At 34.4% G+C, this 21005-nt stretch overlaps 2 protein-coding genes across 5 annotated transcripts; both read left to right on the forward strand.

The window, feature by feature from the left end:
- The first annotated feature begins 538 nt into the window (after positions 1 to 538).
- LOC107031813 (40S ribosomal protein S24-1) lies at positions 539 to 3209 on the forward strand. Of its 2 annotated transcripts, none has more exons than XM_015233289.2 (6): positions 539 to 690; positions 792 to 870; positions 959 to 1000; positions 1506 to 1676; positions 2749 to 2835; positions 2948 to 3209. In XM_015233289.2, the coding sequence occupies exons 2-6, from the start codon at positions 799 to 801 to the stop codon at positions 2975 to 2977; spliced, it is 402 nt and encodes a 133-aa protein (XP_015088775.1). In that variant the 5' UTR covers positions 539 to 690; positions 792 to 798; the 3' UTR covers positions 2978 to 3209. The 2 variants fall into 2 exon arrangements, with proteins under 2 accessions (XP_015088775.1, XP_015088774.1); XM_015233288.2 differs by having other exon boundaries at positions 540 to 699; positions 2948 to 3208.
- A 3061-nt stretch (positions 3210 to 6270) lies between these two features.
- On the forward strand, positions 6271 to 19599 carry LOC107031317. 3 transcript variants are annotated; one of them, XM_015232642.2, is made up of 10 exons: positions 6271 to 6501; positions 6617 to 9000; positions 10181 to 10322; positions 10420 to 10502; positions 10802 to 11040; positions 11604 to 11690; positions 13170 to 13269; positions 16023 to 16233; positions 16384 to 17323; positions 19236 to 19599. In XM_015232642.2, the coding sequence occupies exons 2-9, from the start codon at positions 6634 to 6636 to the stop codon at positions 17235 to 17237; spliced, it is 4083 nt and encodes a 1360-aa protein (XP_015088128.1). In that variant the 5' UTR covers positions 6271 to 6501; positions 6617 to 6633; the 3' UTR covers positions 17238 to 17323; positions 19236 to 19599. The 3 variants fall into 3 exon arrangements, with proteins under 3 accessions (XP_015088128.1, XP_015088127.1, XP_027775368.1); XM_015232641.2 differs by having other exon boundaries at positions 6271 to 9000; XM_027919567.1 differs by having other exon boundaries at positions 6271 to 9000; positions 19240 to 19599.
- The last annotated feature ends 1406 nt before the right edge of the window (positions 19600 to 21005 follow it).

Genomic DNA, 21005 nt, shown 5'->3' on the forward strand with positions numbered 1-21005 from the left:
AATAAAATAAGTTCAGGGGTAATAAGATCTTAATATAGTATAAGTGTGTCTCTGAGATTTCGAGCATAGGTTGAGGGGATACTTGTACCTTTATTTTTAACTATATGTGCTCATTTGATTATCCTATATTTGACTTTATTGTTTAAATAAGAAAATGATTTTGACGTTTTGAGTTCTTCGAAAAAATCACTAACACGTGATTATGCCATAAAGGGAAGTCATATATATTAACGTTTGGATAAAGTGTTTTGACTTTTATTTCGTTTGATAGATTGGACATAAATATCTAATATCTGAACATAAATACTTCAAGTTCAATCATAAATGTGTCAAAGCCTATATATATGCCAAATTTTAGACATGCTTATATGAACTCGTGAATTCAATTACAAATATTTTTTCTATCTCTATCGCGTATGTTTGAAGTTGAGCCAAAAATAACTACAATATAGCTTTCTTTGCTTCCAACAAGCTAGGTTCTTTTAACTAGGCCATAGTTTAAATAGGAGTTCTGAAATTGGCTATGTTTGCACTTACCCCATGTCCAAGCCCACGGCCCAAGTTAAAAGCAAGAATTAGGGAAGCCTTTTTAAAACCCTAAAGTGTAGCAAGCAAGATCGATAACTGAACTCACAACGGAGGCGCCGCACAGTGGGGGAGAGAGAGAGTCGCCGGAGTAGCAATACCAGAGTGAGAAAAGTATTATTTTCATCATTTAACATTTTTCTGTACTTTCGTTAGTGAACTTTTCTGTGGTGGATTATATTGAAAATTCGTTTGTTTGTTTACAGGACAACAATGGCGGACAAGGCAGTGACTATTAGAACTAGGAAGTTCATGACCAATAGGTTGCTTGCAAGGAAACAATTCGTGAGTTCTTAAATTGTTGATTTGTTATTGAAATCTAAAAATCTGTTCTTTGTTATCCCCTTTTGATTTGTCTTTACGAATTTTTCAGATTATTGATGTCTTGCATCCTGGAAGAGCTAATGTTTCCAAGGTTAGTGTTTTTTTCTTCACGAATAGCTTTCGCTATTTGCTTGCTTGCTTGTTTTGTTTATCCTTTGGTGATTTTCAGTTTAGGTGTTGTTAGAGGAGTGAGAGTGCCAATAACTCTTTAGCTAATACGATCGGCGTTGTGCTAAAATTAAGCAAAATGAATGTAGATATTTCTATAGCTAACCTCAGCTAGTTTAGGATTGAGACAGAGTTGATTGTTGATATTAGGTGTGTCAACTTCTTGCCAAGTGAAAGGACCTAGTTAAGGATCTCTTGTGGAAGCTTAGTTATGATTTTGTGCTATATGGTCTCTTTGGAAATGTTAGAAGAAAAATGCTCCTCATATATATTAGTTGCTATCACTTTTTCATTATCCTGTAATTCCACTCCCAGGGCATGATGCCTTGTATCTTCACAGTCATGCTTAATTTGAACCCTTATCCTTTATATAGGTAGATGTGATTCTGTAGATTTTCATTGCTGACCTGTTTAAACTAATATTTTAGGCTGAGTTGAAAGAGAAGTTGTCAAGGATGTATGAAGTGAAAGATCCAAATGCCATCTTTGTGTTCAAGTTCAGAACCCACTTTGGAGGAGGCAAATCTACTGGCTTTGGTTTGATCTATGATTCTGTTGAGAATGCCAAGAAGTACGAGCCAAAGTACAGGCTGATCAGGGTAAGACATTGCAAGCATGTGCATATGCTCATGTGCTTCAAAGACCTGCAATTGTTATAGTTCTTTCTTTAATTCAAGAATCTTTTTATGTTACCTGTCTAAAGTAAAAATTAAATCTAGAATCTGTTAATTTCTAGTGCTGCAGCTTATACCTTTTGGTTCATTGTGTAGTTTGAAACCAATCAGCAAGGCTATTTGATATAACTGTCACACTTCAGCATTGGTTTTTATTTTTACTTTCTTAATTATGCTTTGATCAGTGTTAGTGTTATATCTGAATGAATAGAAGCTCTAAACTGAAAGATAATCTTATACTATATCTAATGCTTCAAAATACACAAAAGGAAACCTTCTTTGTTTTCCAAACTTTAAAGATACCCTAAGTATGCCTTTTCTATAGTTTAGTTTGGTGGATTGTGCGGGTTTTGATTTCATATAGAATTTGTGGTGCTGGAACTAGAGAAGTAGAGAGAATATAGTATTGATTGTTTATTACATGTGTGTCCATTCGATTCTTAATATTTTTCTCAGGGAATCTCATCTTGTATCTATCTGCCTCTGTGCTAATCCAGTTAGATACTTTTATTGAATCACTATCGAAATCTGGTCATGTGTAATACTTTCTACTTTCATAAGTTTTATTGGATGGTCTATCACTATTATTGGACCACTCACTATCATATGTTTTGAAGCACCTAAATATCTTTCCTCTAACCCTATGCCTTCTGTGTTCAGTGTTTTCCCTTAGTCATTTGAGACTGTTACCTTATTGGAAATGTATGCTGAGCTCGCTCCCCCCCCCCAAAAAAAATGTGCATCAAGTTAAACTGTTTTCTGCATTTATAAGCCAATATGTGTTCTGAGTACCTATCACACAGATGAGAGCAATCTACAATTTATTGAAGTGGTTTTGTTTATAATGTCAGTGATAGTATTATAGTCACCTTAAACACTCCCCTGATGATAAAGATTATCCTTCTTATCATAATATCAGTTATACGAAAATCAAGGACTGCTATGTTGGGTCCAACTTATATTTTCTCCTAATAAATATATTTCTCAACTTTCACAGAACGGATTGGACACTAAGGTGGAGAAGTCCAGGAAGCAAATGAAGGAGAGGAAGAACAGAGCTAAGAAAGTCCGTGGTGTTAAGAAGGTAAACATTGTTGTCTCCGTTTCTATCCTTGCTTGTATGAACAGGAGATAATTACTGTTCTGTTCATAGTTTCATTGTTGTCGTGCTAATGATATTATTCCATGACTTGCAGACAAAGGCTGGAGATGCCAAGAAGAAATGATCTGTTAGTAATTTGTAGACAAAGCAGGAGAAGCGTTTTGTTGCTCCAGTTACATGCCATATCATTTATGCTTTTTATTGGACCTTTTTGTAGACTCTTTTCAATTTTGCTCAGGTTACTCCAGCATATTTTGCATGTGAAAGTTCTATTAGATCATCCATCATCAAAAATGAGTGAATTGTTAGAATATTATTCTCTCTTCAAATATTGCCAAATTGATTTGTCATTCTTACTTGCTTATCATAAGAGGATTTGACATGTGATAATATTTTTGATGAGTTTGAGTAATTTAGATTACATACATTCAATTGAATTTGACCAGCGCGCCTCTAAAATAAGTAGTTGAGTTCTTATACTTAACTCTCTTACTAATCATGTCACTTCAATTGTTCTGCTAGAAAGAATTCTCTTAGCTCTTTACAGAAGTAGAATTTAGTTCTGTTTCTTTTAAGAAGAGAGATTTATTTTTACCCCAAAAAATTCTGAATAAAGCATTTTCTCCCATACAAATTATTGGTGGGCAAAAGATGACGTTTTCTAATAACTGAACTTTAGATTTCTAAAGCATAATCACTACAAATAGTGATTTAAATTTACATAAGTTCGGCCTACATAGATCGTTTTGCTCTTCTCCTCAAATATGGAAAATATATTCTTGTAGGTAGTGGATGTCCAAAAAAAAATAAAATTAAGACTTAAGAGTATTTTATTAAAATAATTTTTAAAATAAGGAATCTGTGTTTATCTATATATAATTACAAAAAAGAAAAATTAAAAATGGTTTTTCAATTGTTTTAATTTTTTCCTTGATTTTTTTTTTTTATATATATAAAATCAAATCAATATCACATATTCATTCTCTAGCAGAAAATCTCTCTACATTTTTTTGTTTTGTTTTTCACTTGATTTCAAATACTCATATTAAAATTCGATTAAACTTGAATTTACGCTAAAAAATTCGAGGAGATTCAAAAAATTATAATTAAATATGAAAAAATACTTATCACTTTATCGCAATTCTAATCGATTAAACCCCCCTACTTGCCGCAGTAGATCCAGCACTGTTTGAAGAGATAAAGTTGATTATTTCCCATTTAAATAAATTTTCTGGATTTTTGGTATTATTATGAAGTAGCAAATTGAAAAAATGAAGCACATTTTTTCATTTTGAAGGACAAGTCCCAAAAAAAGAAAATGAAAACTCATTCATACTGATAAAATGCAGGCAGAGGTGTATGTGGGAAGAAATTAAAAACATTAAAGTCCGACAAACTCTCTGGTTTTGAGAAAGTAACGTATAAAAGGATTGTACAAACACGTGAGAAGCATGCTTTTATGTTGCATTTGGTCGAAAGTATTTTTATTTAATTATTTTTATCATAATAATAAAATAAGTTATCATATAATATCTTAAAATAACTTATTTTAAAATAATTTGTATCAAAATTAATTTTTTTGAAGTAAATTGTTTTATACATCTCTAGGAATAATCTTGAGCAAGTGAATTCTTGATTAGTTTATTTCTGTTTATATCGTAAGATATAATTCCTTTATTCAATATTTACTTTGTTTATATAATGTTCAAAAATAATTACTATTAAGATAAGATTAAAAAGAGTGAATTAGTTTTGTTTTGTTATCTAAAATAATAAATAATTTATTTTTAAAATCACTACAAATAAATGGGATGAAAGGAATATATAAGATGACTTTATTATAAAGCTGTTGAAGTTAACTTCTTCATTTTATTTTATGCATCTTAGTTTTAATGATACATAATTTATAAAATATGTGTATCTTATAAATCTAACACATATTATATAAATTGATAAAATTAAAAATTAATAAACATAAAATAAATAATCTTTTCAAAAGTATAGTTTTTAAAAAATTAAAAACAAAACACATAAGTTGAAATAGAGTAAACAACACATAGAAATATTATTTTTGTGGAAGTGTGAATTAATTAATTAGCTTAGCGGTAGCAACCAGGGGCTTGCCCCTAGTTTTGGAGTTTTTCTTGAATTTGATTATCTCATGATAGCAATTTTCAAACTGCTAAATGATATGATATAGTAGATGAGTTAGTTTTTTATTGATGAAAATTTTATGTTTAAGTTTTAAGTATGAAAAAATTTGAAGAGAAACATTACTCTTTTAATGGGATTTGATGTGTGAATCTAAAATAATCGAGCTTTAATATGAATATCGAACGTCGAATAAAAAAATTATATATCAACCTATTCCATGAAATAAGATACTTATTCTATTTATACTTCATAGGAAGTTGAAAATATATAATAATAATAATAATAATAATAATATTTTTTTATAATACAAACACTCTTATATATATATATTATTAGATAGATAACAACAATTCCAAAGTCAAAAATTCTTGCCCCACATTTTCATTTTTAATATATTAAACAAGCATTTGAACACATTCAAAATTTTTCCCTCTTCTTTTAGCACACAATGAATATTAGATTACGATAGTTCAATGACTAATGACGAATATAACATACAAAGATCAAGATTAAGTCAATAATAGTAAATAATTAATTCAAGTGATTAAGTATAATATTATCACAAAACTAGTTTATAACAAAGTATCATGTAAGATCATTCTTAATATGCTAAAAGAGGTTAACATCCTTGAGTACTCCATGACCTTTCATCCTGAAAAAAGAGGGATTCATAATTTTTTCCCTTTAATTATCGTCTTCAACATTCTAACATTCATTTAAATCTACTCGATTACTTTCGATTTACAAGAATAAAAATCCTTCTAATATCTTTAAATTAAATTTGACTTTACTCGCCATTTAAGTTATAAAATAATAGTAATTCACATAAATGTTAACATTGTGAGTTGAAGATACACAAATTATATGAGCTTTTTTTAAAAAAAAAATCATAATACACATATTAAAATAAAAATTAATTTACTTAAATAATTGGTTCGGTTTGAATCGATTTTCATCCAAATTGTGAGCAATCTAATTTTAAATCTTAAAAAATAATTTAGAGAATAAGTAATTAATCATTAAAAGAAGTAATTTACTTCTTTAATGTTTTTTGCCATTAATTCAAGTATTCAACTATACTTCAAATTTTGTTTTCAACATTATTAATCAAAATATTATCCCAAGGCTGTTCATATTAGGTATAGCAATAAATAATTTTTTGACTATTATTTATTTTAGGAAAAGAGGCAACAAATGGAGGGAAAATGAAAAATAAAATAAAATAATTGATTCTCCCTCCCAAATTACAATTAGTCCTTCTAGCTTCTTACCTCGAAAACGTAAAAAAAAGAAAAAAAATGGTCTCAAAACTTTGTACTAAAATACAAGAAAACCCACTTTTCTCCTCTCAAACAGTCTCTGCCAATTTCTACTAAAACCCACAAATTTCTTTTCTCTCACTAAAACCCCAAATCGTAACGCTTTTTAATTGAAGCTCAAAATCTTCTATGATGTCTCTGCTTCACCGATTTCATGGTCCTTGAAGATTTATTGGTGAGCTGAAATCTTTTTTTTTTTTTTGAATTAATTGGGTGTACTGTTTTAGGGGTTTTTGTGGTTATTTATTTGATGGGGTTTGTGTAAAAATCTAGTCTTTTTTGGTTGATAGAGAAAAGAGGATCAAGAATGGATGAGGGGTTGATAAGTGGTAGTGTAGAGAAACATGGGTTGGATTTGAATAGGGATCCGTCTGAGCTGATGGAGACTGATTTGACTGTGATTGACTTGAATTCTAGGCAAGATCTTGATTTGAATGAGTCTGTTAAGGAGGTATGTGAGAATGAAGATGGAATTAAAGGTGTCATTGTTGATGTTGATGAGGGTGATAAGGTTGAGGTAGGTGTTGGTAAAGTTGGGGAGGAGGTTGAGGAGGAGAATGTAGTGGAAGTTGTTGTTAAGAGGAAACGAGGGAGACCGAAGAGGGTGGTGGGTTCAGCTCATTTGGAGCTTGAGAAGAAGGGTTTGGGTTTGATGTCAAGTGGGTTGACTCCATCTGAGGAAAAAAAGTGTGATAAGGGAACTGCTGTTGGAAATGGCAAAGAGGGTCAAATTGAGGACAATGTAGCTGGTGAGCCACACAGCAAGGGTGATGCCACAAAGGTCAAAGGGCGGAGAGGGAGGAAAAAGAAGGGGTTGGTTGCTTCTTCACCAGGAGGACAAACTAAGGAAGGACGTGATGATTTGGTAGGTTTTGAAGGTGGCAAAACAATGAAGGTGGAGGATGGCATTGATGCCAGTACCCAAGTGCATGTTGATGAAAGCAATGTCAAGGGCCAGGATACGCCTGGCAGGAGAGGCAGTGGAAGGAAAAGACTTAAAGTGGATTATACTGAATTGCACGAAGATGAATTCACTGACGATGAAGAAATTGATGCCAGAACTGATCAGTGTGAGGTTAAGCCTGTAAGGAGAGGCAGAGGGAGGAAAAGAATGGAAGTGGAGGGTATTGAGTGTCTTGATGATGATGATCAAGTGAAAAGACAGAAGGTGAACCCTATGGGTCAGTTTAAAAGGGTCTTGAGATCCCAGACACTGGCAGTTACTGATGGTGAGAAGGATGTTTTTGAAGTGAAGGATGCAGGTGTGTCCAGTCCAAAAATAGATAATAAGATTGATCCTTCTGACAAAATACTTAAGACTAGGGTAAACGATAATGCAACCCCGAAAAAGAGGGGAAGGCCAAAGTTAAAGGGCCGTCGTGGACGACCTACGAAGATGCAAGGGAGAAATGAAATTTCCAGTCTGACAAGTAGCCAAACGAATAAATCGAGGGGTCCCAAGAGGGGCATGAATTATGAAAAAGCAGATGGTTCTGTTAGGAGCTCAAAACATCTAAATGTTAGTCAGACAAGTGGTGTGGAAGGGGTGGTTAACACCAGAAAGGAGAAAGACACTGATCAAGCAAATGATGAAGCTAATTATGAGGGTCCTAGAGATGGTCATAATAGAAGGCTCAGCAGTAATCCATATCGTGCAAAGAAAAGTAAATTGAAAAGAAGCAAGCCTGAGGTGATGGAATCGGGTCTTAGGGAACAAAAGCAGGTAATTAGAAATCAGATAATTGATATGCTTGTGAAGGCAGGTTGGAATATTGAGTACAGGCCCAGGCTAACGAGAGAGTATAGTGATGCAATTTTTTATGATCCGGAAGGAAGGCAACATTGGTCAGTCACTTTGGCATACAAGAAGCTCAAACAGAAAGTTGAAGCTGGGGATGCTGACGATAAGACTAATTCTGCGTTTACTCCTATTCCGGAGGAGGTATTTAGCACATTGTTCAGAGTTAGGAAAGACAAAGAGATCAAGGGAAAAAAGAAGAAAAAAGATGCTGGAAGTAAAATGAGCAAGAAAATGACCAACAAGAAGTTATCCAAGAAGCTATCTGCCAAAAACAACTCAGATAATAAAGGAAGTGTTGGTTCCAAAACAGGATACAACTCAAATGTGGCAGTACGGAGAAAAAAGTTGGGACCAAATACAGAAGATGGACAACGCAGAAAGCCCTGTGCTCTATTGGCTCGTAGCTCTCAGGGAGGGGTTGATTCAGATGGTGATGAGTTTATACTGTATGATGGGAAGCGCACTCTTTTAGCGTGGATGATTGATTTAGGAGTTATTCAGTGTGATGCTCAGGTGCACTACGTTAATGGAGGAAGAAAAAAAGTGAGGCATGAAGGAAAGATCAAGGGAGATGGAATTTGTTGTGGCTGTTGTGGTGAGACACTGAAGCTTGCTGATTTTGAATCTCATGCTGGAAGTAAGCTGGGCAGGCCATTTCAGAATGTGATTCTGCAGTCAGGACAGTCTCTTCTGCAATGTCTAGTAGACTCATGGAATAAGCAGAAAGAAATTGATCCTATTGCATTTCATTCCGTGGATATTGTTGGTGATGACCCCAATGATGATACATGCAACATTTGTGGAGATGGGGGTGACTTGATATGTTGTGATAGTTGCCCCTCAACTTTCCACCAGAGCTGCTTAGATATTCAAGTAAGACTCTTCTTCTATCCTTTTGTTCCGTGTTTTCTTTCTTCTGTATTGTCTTAGTTTTACTTCAATCTATGCTCAAAGAATATGATAATATTCTCTAGTCACTTCTGTTAATCCTGAAAAGAGTACAATGCTCTTTTTCTTCAATATATTTACGTTTGGATAATATATGTTAGGAAGACTATCTTAATTGATTTCCTAGTAAAGATTTTGTATAGATTAGTGCCATACCTCTTCCAGGTTTGATTTAGGTTCGAAAGGAAACAGAGAGTCAGCAATGGAGCAAAGTGGAAAATCCACTGCTTGGCCCTTGGATAGTGTAGAAAGGCTTACCATATAAAGAAAGATCAAAACAGAAGTGTAAACAGTAGAAAGATTTAGGTATGTTCATGGGAATATATTGCATATTCTTTTGTTTGTTCAAGAAGATAGTACTTCCAGTATTAAAAATGTGGCTTGAGTTTTTGTTCAGCTCTGGGTTTCATATTATTTATCAAAAGGAAAAAGTATTGCCTCAGTTCCAGCTTTACTCTTATAAGTCATGGATGTTGGTTGTAAGAATGAGAAAAGGAGGTTCTTGGACCACCTATTAGATGGCTGGCTAAAGGAATAGTTGGTCATTTCAAATTGTAATCCCTGGTACTCTCCTAACTTAGAGTATGTCTGGATGAGCTTATGACTATAAGCTAAAAGCCATAAGTTGGGAATATTTTTGTATTTTGGCTTAAAAACACTTTTTTTTGTTTTACTCAAACACTGCAAAAATGCTTTAAAACTATTTTAGCTTAAAAGCACCTAAAATAAGCCAGTCCAGATGGGCTCTTTTAGAGAATAGTAACTGTGTATTTTATCCAAACAGTACTTAGGTAGTACACTTAACCATACATACAATTGGAACTCTAGAATGTTCATACTTCTATCTATAATCAATCAAGGACATCAATGATAGAAATAGTGTCATTAGAGTAGAACAGATTACACCCAAAAGAAAGCATAAGATAAAATCTAGCTTAATCTTTTGCATATCATTTTCTGTGCCCTCAAAGCACTTGGAATTTCTCTCCTTCCTCACTGTCCACCAGATACATGCAGGGATAAGTCTCCATCTAAATCCAAACTGGCCTTTACTCATAAAATTGTTGAGCATAAGCATGTCTTATTGTTTTTGAATGTGTTGCAGAAGTTACCTTCTGGAGATTGGAGATGTGTTTATTGTTCATGCAAATTCTGTGGGACAGTTGTCAGAAACTCCTCAGAGAATGATGTTCAGGATGGCATGGCAGTATCTGAGTTGTTAACATGCCATTTGTGTGAGGGAAAATGTAATTTCAAATCCTCTTTTGTTAGTTATTTTTTTTCTCTAAATTTGTAAAATGAATTCGATGAACTAGACAAATTTGTCTGCTTTGGCTTTTGCAGTCCATTTGCCTTGTGTCCCTGGTGACAGTGCTCTTGGTTTTGATACTAAAGATCTATCGTTTTGCGGAAAGGGATGCCAGAAGGTATTGTACTTGTCCAATTAAATAGATTGCAGTTTTTGCAACTTCTACTTCACATTGTTCCAGCCTTGAAGAAGTTATTTAGTTCATTTGTCTGTCACATGCACTAAAATAAAATTGTTGAAAAAGAAGAGAGAAGTTCCAAATCGCTCTCCAATCCTCTGATGTATTCCTGCATGTATATTATCTAGAACTTTCTTCCTCAGACTGAGAGTAAATTATATTTATGCAATTTGTATATACATATACATATGAGTTTCTATGCACTATGCAGTGAAATAATCTCACCTGTTCTTCAACAGATTTTTGAAGGCCTGCAGGTGCTTCTTGGTGTAAAGCATGACTTGGATGAAGGATTTTGTTGGAGACTTCTTCAACATCGTGATTTTGGCAGGGATACAAATTTGACTGACGATCTAGTAGACATTGAATGCAATTGCAAGTTAGCTGTTGCTTTCTCCATCATGAATGAGTGTTTTGTGCCCATTGTTGACCAGCGAAGTAAAATCAATGTAATTCAGAGTGTTGTTTATAGCTGCGGGTGAGCATCTCTGAAGATTGTGATGATATGTTCTCATGAATTTATATTAAGAAATGACATAACTAATTTGTTGCTATTATGACTTTTTCTGTTCCTGTCTACTCATGCTTTGTTTAAAAGTAATGCCATTTAATGAATTCCATATAGAGTTTATTTCTTTTGTTAGTTCTAGATATGAAGTGTGGAAGTGTTTGTTGTTATTGGATCACTGAGTTTTGTCCAGATGGCGATAGAACAATTAGTAATTCCCCTGCTCAAGCTAATAACTTCTAATTTTCTTTTTTCTTGTTAACTCAAATCATCAGGTCATGTTGATTATATTGATGTGATATCATTTTTTAGTTTTTTCCACTGAAAATACTATCTATACCTTTTCATTGAATTCTAAATTTTGATTCTGTTTTCTTAGTACCAAAAATTTTCAAGTTGTCCTTGTTTTTAATACTACAGTTGAACACTAAATGATTCCAGTGATGGTGTACATGGTTGATAATTAAGGCACTTATCTTTCTTCTATAAGTTATTATGAAGAATTTATCCTTATTTTCCTCTTTTGATACCAGGTCAAACTTTAGGCGGCTGAACTACAAAGGGTTCTATACTATTGTTCTTGAGAAGGGTGATGAACTTATCTGTGCTGCATCCATAAGGTGAGTGTTAGTTGAAGTTTTTTTGTCTTCGTTGGAGTATTTTCTATTCATAGTGATCATATTTCTGTATTGCATCCAAGTGCTTCATGACCAAAGCATATTTTTTTTTTTTGGCACCACACCTGGAATCCCCTGTCTAGGAGTCAACAGTGGCTCTGTCTCACATTTGCTCCCATAATGACTCCAATCCCTAACCTCATGCTTGGAGGTTGAGGTCTTTTCCGCTACATAAGCAGTGAAGAAGCAAACTTGAATTGTGGCAGCATTTTTAGCATCAGCTGAAGAATCAAGTGAATTGTTATGACTGAATCTGTTAACTTGAAACCTGCAATATTTATTACTGAAAAGCTGGGCATTGCTGTGGTAGCTCTGAGCATCCTAGGTCCCAGAACTTGACGGCTCTATGCCCAGAAAAGGATGCCTCAAGGACGTGTGCATATTAATAGGCAGAAACTGGGAGCCTCAGCCCTTCAACATCCAAAAATAGTTGCATCAATACCAGAAAAGTTCTACTGCTTTGTTCTAGAAGAACGGTCCCAATAAAGATACTTAGTGATAATATGATCTAGGCTATCCTTGCTATGGATTACTTGGTTATTGTATTTGGTTTGTTTGTGGCTAGGTTTGTTGTGATTAATTGACATATTACTTTTTCGTAGTTAGCATTCTGGAGGCACTTGAATGGACAGCTGTAAAATGAGTGATTCTCGTCCTTCTTGAATAGTCAGTGTAGAATCAGTAAAGGTTGTGATTGATGTAGGTGAAAACTTGATAGGTTATCAAATGGCCAAACTACCTAATTTATTTTATTCGATATTTAGTTACCATCCCAGGTGGATTGAGAAGTTGGCCACAAGTACTAGTTGTATGCTGTGATATCTTTGTCCTTCAGGAAGGCAGGAAAGAACATCATAATCTTTTATACTATAAGCTACCCCGTTTTAGTTTGTTTGGTTGATTTTGACTTGACATGGAGTTTTAGAAGATAAAGAGACTATAGAAACTTATGGTTTTAATCTTAACACATGTAAAATTACCAAAATGCCCTTGAGTCTTATGGTTTAAAAAATGCGACGTGGAAAGTAGAAATTAAAGAGTTACCAAACATAGAAAGAGGTTTTACTCTTGCTGAGCTATGCATGGCAATAATCTAAATCATATCTAAAAATACCGGGCTGAACTGGTTGACTGGCTGGCGTACTTTCTAGCCTAGAACAAAAGCTAGGCACATGCGATATAGTATTCCATTAAGGGATGTAACATACTACTTTTCAATGTCGACCTTCATGTTCTAAATTGATGTTTGATGATGTGGCAATCTCTTAATGTACTTAATATTTTTTGCCACTTCTCCTCTTGTGCTAAATGAATTATGGAGAAATTTGTAGTAGTGGTATCTAGTATCGTTTTAGTTAGACTCTCTCTTGTATTCAAGGATTGTGATAATAACAACTGGAAATGATTCTACTCTTTACGTAGGATTCACGGGAATGAAGTTGCTGAGATGCCATTCATTGGAACCCGATATATGTATCGTCGACAACGTATGTGCAGTCGGCTTCTCACAGCGATTGAAACGGTATGATTATGTAATAAGCTAGTTTGATGCCTCTTGACATTTTTAAAGTGGCATGCTACTTCTCATTGTAAAGATTTGATATGCCTACCCTTTTATTTAGAACCCACCTTTATTTTCTATGATGGACGAGGTATACAATATGTGTTGACTTGAACTTTTCCTATGTGCTTGAAAAGAAGTTGGAAACTTTACCAGGTCATTATTCAAAAAATAGTATTGAAGTATGATAGTTTTGACTTTCAAACAAAGTATATACTAAAATAGATCAAGAATCTTGAAGGACTTTTGTTTAGTGAAGCCTTTTATTCAATTCTTTTTTTTGCATTGGAGGTAGATATTTGATGACAGTTGTGTAGAGTCGATGTTTTCTTAAAATGATTTCTATAAATAAAAGGTCATATATTTATTTGATCATTTGTAATCTTCTTTAAAAACCTTTTCCAGGTAAATTTTAGGAATAAATGCTGCGACCAGTGTTCTAAAAGGTTTTTTGGGATTTGGTCGGGGCTCGCCCCTTGATGGGGCACTTGTAAAACACCCTGAGGCACATGTATGAGTTCGTGAGGCTTATGCCCCAAGCGCTTGACTGTGCGCCTTAAGTATGCGTTTTGCTCAACGTTCAGGACACACTCAATAGTTCTTAGCAAATCATGTGTCAAATTCCCCAATTAGCACCCTCAAATTCTGAAGTCACATTACTAGTAAAAGATCTAATCATCTATAGAAAATTTAGATAACTCAAATAATGGGCCATAATGTTGCCTATTTTATGATTGAGAACATTATGAGGGTGAACACCAGTAGAAAATTTCTTCTGAATATAGACAGTTGGAACTTTGTACATTCACTTGCAATCTAAGTTGCATGCACTCTTCAGTTTCTGTGCTGCACACATGTTGACACGACATGAGTTTGGGATTCGTACTGGATTTGGTCAACTGATATTGGATACTTTGACCAAAATCAATGGAGAATTCGGAACAGATACAATGATTATTGCAATCAAAACAAAAGCTAAGGTGAAACTGAAGAGAATGGATTACGTTGTATATATAAATTTCTATGTCCGTCCTTTTCCTTGCATCAGCTTCTAGAATTCTCCTCTTGATTAATATCTTTTCCTCAGAATACCAAGTAAGTTTTCCACATATTGTCTCATAATTTAGACATATAACTCTATCTATAGATATTTAAATTATTTTTAGCTTAATCCTCAAATCCATATCGGTACCCCTGATTTTTAAAATATAGATTTTGAAGGATCTGACCTCTAGATCTGCACCTTTATAAGACACCCTCACCGAGTCCAAGCAACTAAGCTTGCTGTTGATTTTCATGTCTTTGTTCTTTCTCTCAAAAGTATCAGACTTTCTATTATTTTACTGTATGAAAGATACTTTATATTTCTTCCTGAAAGAGTCAGCTTTAAATTATTATACTGATAAAGATTAAATTATTTTGGTTTAGAAAGGTAAGACATATGGTCTGATAATATTATTTAAGTAACTGATTTTTTTGGTTGTTTGAAAGTTAAGACTATATTGTCAATTTGTATCTCATGATAAGTTCACTACAACTGCATTATTCTAGGAGCTTTTCTAATTCCTTGCAATTTTCGTGAATATTTACTGTATTTTTCATATTTTTTTGTGTCATTGTGCCATTTTGTTGATTTATAAATTGAAATATGTGAAGAACTATGAGGCTTACGCCTCGGGGCTTGCATCTCTTTTTGTATTAAGTAAAATGCATTGCCTCGCCTCACCTCCCCTTATGCCCCTGACTTTTAAAATCCTGGCGGCATCTTTAATGTTTAGGATGTCAGGTTTGATAAACAATCAGTTGTTTCAATATAAGGTCCATCATTTGGCTGAGACTAATGCTACGGAAGTCTGAAAACAGGGGAGATGTATGCAAAACTTGAAAACTAAATGGGAGATATCTGTGATTCGAGCAGACCTCGGGGGAGGTTAATGTAATTTGCCCTTCAAGTCTTGCATATATTGTACTTACACTTTTGGAGGTGGGCCAGTATCCCGTTAATGCTGATGAATACATGTTACCAGTGTCAAAAGAAGTCTTGCATATATTATTGTTAATTGTTTACAGCTATTATTTGAGTTAGGCCTAAAATCTGGTCCAGTTTTAGTATACTGCTGTACATTTTGAAATCCAAAATTCATTAGAACATATAACTGTTTTTCTGTCTCTATTTACTGTTCAAAAGCCTTCCAATGAGTCCTTGCAGCAAAACCTTTTCCTATCAAACTGATTGATTTACAATTTTAACCTCTTGACATTAGCAGTGCTCTTTTAACCAGTGTACGGGTCTGGGTTCTACTTTCTGACCTATTATTGCAGATCTGAGTCGATATATAAGATCCCCTGAACATAGAGAAGGTACCACATGTTCACATCCATAGAAACCATCATTATCTCTCTTATTCTTCCTCCCTTGTGCCTCAGTTTTCTAACTGGTGCTCAGAATTCTGTTTTAGTTGCCAAGGCCAAACTATAATCTGGATTATGAATTACAAATTTGGTGTCATTAGGTAGAGGAAAAAGAGGTGAAGCGGCTATATTTATGACATCATGAGATGTAACAAGTGTTATCATGCATGGAAGTCTATGCTATTTGTATGGAAATGTGGAGTTGATTAACTTGCTTATGTATTCTAGTCTCTGGAGCTAAAGAGTTTTTCTTTGCTCTTAAGTAGCTATCTGAAGTCTTTTCTTCTTGAAATTCTTGTCAGGCTCTTTGTTCTCTTGGTGTTGAGAAGCTGGTTATACCTGCTATACCAGAACTTAATGAAACATGGACGAAGGTTTTTGGTTTCAAACCCCTTGAAAAATCAAAGAGACAGGAAATGAAGTACATGAGTATGATAGTGTTCCCTGGCACGGATATGTTAGAGAAGCCTCTATTGAAGGATCAGTCCAGTGAAGGCCAAGTTACTTCAACAGGTATCTGATATATAATGATGCTGTACTTGTTTAATGCTCTGTCTTTTCAAGTTCTTTGCTTCTCATGATGCCTTATTAAGTTGAAATAACAAATCAGCTTCAATATGTGCCCGAGGACTGGAATTACTAAAGTAATATGCTATTTTTCAGGGTCCAATGCTGATGCTATCTCTGAAGTCAAGCTCAACCAGGATGATAAAGGTGCTACTTTCCCTGTTGAATCAAGTCTTGATATAGTTGATGGTGTCTTGAATGATACGTCGGAATGTAGAAACAGTCTTCCTTCTCATGCTTCTGAACCTGATGCTCATCAAATTGAAAGGATAGCTAATTGCTCTTCTGCACAACCTGGTTACGGAACTATCCCCTCTGATGTAACAGATGAACAACATGGGATGAAGATGTATCAACATTGTGTAAGTGGGATGGAAGGCAATACAGTAATTTCTTCTCCTGTGGCACCTATATCAATAATTCATGAGGAGAAAGCCATTCACAGTATGGATGTTAGTAAAGAAGCTGTCAGTTGTCAGCTAAAAGGAGAGGTTGAGTGTCTGAATAATGACTCCGATTCTGTTGACAAGGTTTGCCAGGAGACATCCTCTGTAGATTGGCAAGATAGAAATGAATGTGACACACTTGAAGTGCCTGCAGGAAAGGAAACAATTGCTTCAAGTGAAATGACGTCTGCTTTGATGTGTGATTCAACTGGTTCGGTAAAAGCTACTTCCGAAGCCTCCCATCAGATGGAAAAAGTTGCGGCTTCTTTAGATCTACCTGTTTCTAATGGCTATATTTGTGATAAAACATCTACCTCAGACTCTTCTTGCTTGAATTCTCCTTTGGCAAGTCAAGAAACTTCTCATGAAGTCATGAGAAGTAACATCAATGACCATAAGGAAGTTTCTGTGGATGCTCATGTTTTGTCTCTTGATTCAAAGTCTCTCCATGGTGTAGCTCAGTTGTCTGCAAAATCCACTGAGGAATTGGAGTCTTGTTCATAATTAGTAGTTTGTCTGGTTTTGAACTCTGAGGCAGTATGAGTACCTGTGATGCTCCTGTGGTGCTATAATAGAAGGATGCTCGATATGTAAGTTCATTTCTATTGGCTTTAGACTTTTCCTTCCTTTAAAAGTGACATGGTTTTGTGAAGCAGTCAATGGTGTATGAATTGTTTAGTTTTTCTATTAGACTTTTAATCTCTAAGCTATTTAACATGATAGCGAACCATATACAAAGTTTATATCGAAAGAGCTCTTCAAAGACGTGTTATTTTCTGCAGTGATCCAATTATATACCTTATCTGTATACTTCATATAGCATTCTTATTGGAATATATAAGTTATCTCTCTGGACGACATGAATGGCTCGTTAGTCTCTCTCCCTCCCTAGTGGTCCATGTGATGACTTGGTCATAATGTCCAAATTTCTCTGGGCTCCTCCCGTTTCCCCAGCATTGAAGAGTTGCCTAGTACTTTCTAGTTTCTTCAAATAGTAATTTTTACTAATCAACTTGTAGCAACTTCCCAAAGTCCAAGTATGAAGTGATTTGTTAGAAGCTATTTAATAGTCTCTGATTGAAGGCCGTGACCATATAAAACCAAAGTTTGAGATATGTATGTGCTTTTCTGAACATGGCAGGTTACTGTCTTTTTAGTGTCCTGGCTGTTAGAATAGGAATTTATGTAATATACAATCCTACTTAGAATAGGAATAAGAATAGTTATAGAATAGTCATAGAAATATGAATAGTAAATCGTATCCTACTTGGTAAATGATTATATTGTAGTGTGTATAAATAGGGTCTTTTTTGTAATAATGTAGACAACAATTATTCAATAATATTCTTTTCCAATATTTCTCACATGTATCAAAGTCTCGACGATTTTGGTAGAGGATCATAGAGCTACCTTTGTAGGCGGGTGGCTAATACTCATATATGCCGCCCATCTGGCCAAATGAGTATGTTAACAAAAGTAGCGCCAATGATTATGCATGAACCCTATATTCAGGGGAAAAAAACTTAGTCAGTTGGGTCATCGTGTGTCAATTACCGGTGACTTTCTAGGGTTGTTTGTGTTTGCCCCATGTCCATTGGTATTTGTGTAGCACTGTGCCATTTTTTTGGTAACTACTTTCTCATTTTTAATTTATGTAACATTGCCTTTTTTTGGTGACTACTTTTTTGTATTTAATTTGTGTAGCACCAGGCCATTCTTTCGGTGACTACTTTATTTTTCATATCTAATTTGTGTAGCACTGTGCATCTCTTTGAACTACGTTTTTAATTATTGTGTAGTATCATGGATTTTTTCAGCTACTTTTTCATGTCTTTTCGGTAGTCCTCATATTTGATTTGCGTAGTTCCATTCTTGTCTTTCTGGTGACTCCTCAAATCTGATTTGTGTAGGGGTTGGGCCATCATTCCAACCCTACCCATATAATTTCTCTTTTTCAACATGGTTGTGCCGTCAATCCAACCTTTGCTATATGATTTCTATATTCTAGTTTGGTTGACCATCATTCCAACCCTATCCAAATAATTTTATTTTTAGAGCGAGCACTTTCAGCCATCAAATCTATTACTCCGACATATGAGCATATTCCAACTAATTTTTCGGTGACTTTCTTGTTTAATTTTATTTTGTGAAGTTCAGTGAATATCTCACCAAGCCCCTCATCGGTCCTTGTATTAATTACATTTGGAACGAGCTAGGTACATATGATTTGTATGCACTAGCTTGAGAGGGAATGTTAAAATAGGAATAGATATATATCATTAGAAATAGGAATAGTCATAGAAGTATGAATAGTAAATAGTATCCGATTATATTGTAGTATCTATGAATAAGATCTTTTTGTAATAATGTAGACAACAACAATTCAATAATATACTTCTTCAATATTATAACTCAGTGTTTTGTAATTGCCATGTTTGTTCTTTCTAGAGATTGTTGATTTCTGAATTTACGTTGAGCTCTGAGTTTCTGTTTGTGTTGCAGGTAGGTCGTGTAGATTTTTGAAGATGTAATATGCTAATTTTGATCTTTAATTGAGCGAGAACTGACAAAGCGAAGTGTATATTCCTCCATGTAATTATTGACATGAACATATTCGGTGCTATGGTTTTTGAGTAGCTTTTTTTCGTTTCGGTTGAAAGTTGTAGATGGTTCCTACTACATGGCAGCGGATAAAGGATAATCTGACCTGACCTACACACTGGATTTGGATGTTGTTTATAACTACGCGTAGATGTATGCTTTTATTGAGGTATGTATTTCATGTCATTCTAAAGCACCTTTCGCAGCTTGTTGAATGATGAGACCTTTCGTAGCTTATTGAATGATGAGACCATTCCTTCTGCTTCTTGCTCTGTAGTATCGTTTCCATGGTAATAATTTCAATTGCATTGCATTTTTTTCCCTTTATCCTTTTTTCTCTGCTATCACTAAACTTTTGTGGAAGTTGGTTTTGTCCGGAGATGGTTTAAGATCGATCTTCCACTTGGAATTTCTTACTGGAGAGATATAGTGCAACAGCGTCAATAATGTAGTTGACCAGTTTTAGATTTGTCATTTAGAAAAAATTTCATGTTTGAGAGGAAGGTAGGTGTAGTGTAATGGTTAGTTTGACCAAGTGTGGTGAGCTAGAGTGTGAGAACTAGTGAGAAGTGGGTAGTTTGGAGAGGGTACCAATACAAGAATATATACATGGGTGTTGACTAACAAGAGTTGTGGTAGAATTGTAAGTACTCCTTGATTCTTAACTAGAGCTCTCGGGTTTAAGTTCCTTTGGGTATAGAGTCCCCTTTGTTAGGGAGCGCTTTACTCATAGTGTGGAACTTTTGGTGCGAATTCAGATTTAGTCGGGTTCTAATGTGGGTATTGGACTTCTCGAATGGGAAACCAAATCCATCTATTAATAGCTCATGTATTGTTGATACTACTAAGACTTGCCATGTATAGTATAGCTCATGTATTGTCGAGATTCATGTGTGAGGCTTAGTTTTGTGAGATTGATGCTTCAATCCCTTGGGTCGCACACTCTTAACTTACTCTGTGCTAGAGGCTTGTTTAACCATTGTTACCAAAATCATGTATTAATATGGATTTTGATGCGAATGGACATTATACACAAGTGTGATTTTTAATTCGATCTCACTTCGTGTTTATGCGCTCCAACTTTGAGTGTGTATAAGTAGACATTTAAACTTGTAAAAAGTGATATAGGTATACACATTATGTATCGTTTGATGTCCTATACGGTGTTCTACGTATTTTATGCCACATAAGACACGTTTACTTTATGTGCTCTCTAGATTTTACTCCTACCTTAGTCATTTTTGGAGGAAATGGTAACATATTTTCCGTATGATGAATTTATTGGTCCTTAAGGCAGAAAAGGGAAAATCAGTCCAAATCTTTCTCATCACATTAAAACTTATTGATCAATCAATTTGAGAATGCTTTTCTAAAATTAAAATAAAATTGTTTACGTAACGTAAACACAAGGATACGAATTACCTGTTACAATCTAAAATACAAAAAAAGGTGAGTTTTTTTTTGATATTTTTGTGGAAAGAAATCTGAAAAATATTTCAACTTTGGTTGAAATTCTTGTTATGATATCGAACTATATGGAGGTTCTTCTATTACTTGTACTTTTTAATAGTGTATTTTAAAGGTATGCTCATGTGGATACATTATTATATATAATTATGCGATATCTTTTTATATCCACGCGAATGCATATATAGCTTTAAAATATGCAGA

The sequence above is a fragment of the Solanum pennellii genome, chromosome 9 (genome assembly GCF_001406875.1).
Source record: "Solanum pennellii chromosome 9, SPENNV200".
In the NCBI taxonomy this organism is placed as follows: domain Eukaryota; kingdom Viridiplantae; phylum Streptophyta; class Magnoliopsida; order Solanales; family Solanaceae; genus Solanum; species Solanum pennellii.

Bases quoted from the DNA above. Each gene is read 5' to 3' on its own strand.
- LOC107031317 (XM_015232641.2), top strand. From the start codon at position 6,634: ATGGATGAGGGGTTGATAAGTGGTAGTGTAGAGAAACATGGGTTGGAT. The intron at 9,001-10,180 runs GTAAGACTCTTC...AATGTGTTGCAG, and splicing joins AGAGCTGCTTAGATATTCAA to AAGTTACCTTCTGGAGATTG. The intron at 10,323-10,419 runs GTAATTTCAAAT...TGGCTTTTGCAG, and splicing joins CCATTTGTGTGAGGGAAAAT to TCCATTTGCCTTGTGTCCCT.
- LOC107031813 (XM_015233289.2), top strand. From the start codon at position 799: ATGGCGGACAAGGCAGTGACTATTAGAACTAGGAAGTTCATGACCAAT. The intron at 871-958 runs GTGAGTTCTTAA...CGAATTTTTCAG, and splicing joins TGCTTGCAAGGAAACAATTC to ATTATTGATGTCTTGCATCC. The intron at 1,001-1,505 runs GTTAGTGTTTTT...CTAATATTTTAG, and splicing joins GAAGAGCTAATGTTTCCAAG to GCTGAGTTGAAAGAGAAGTT.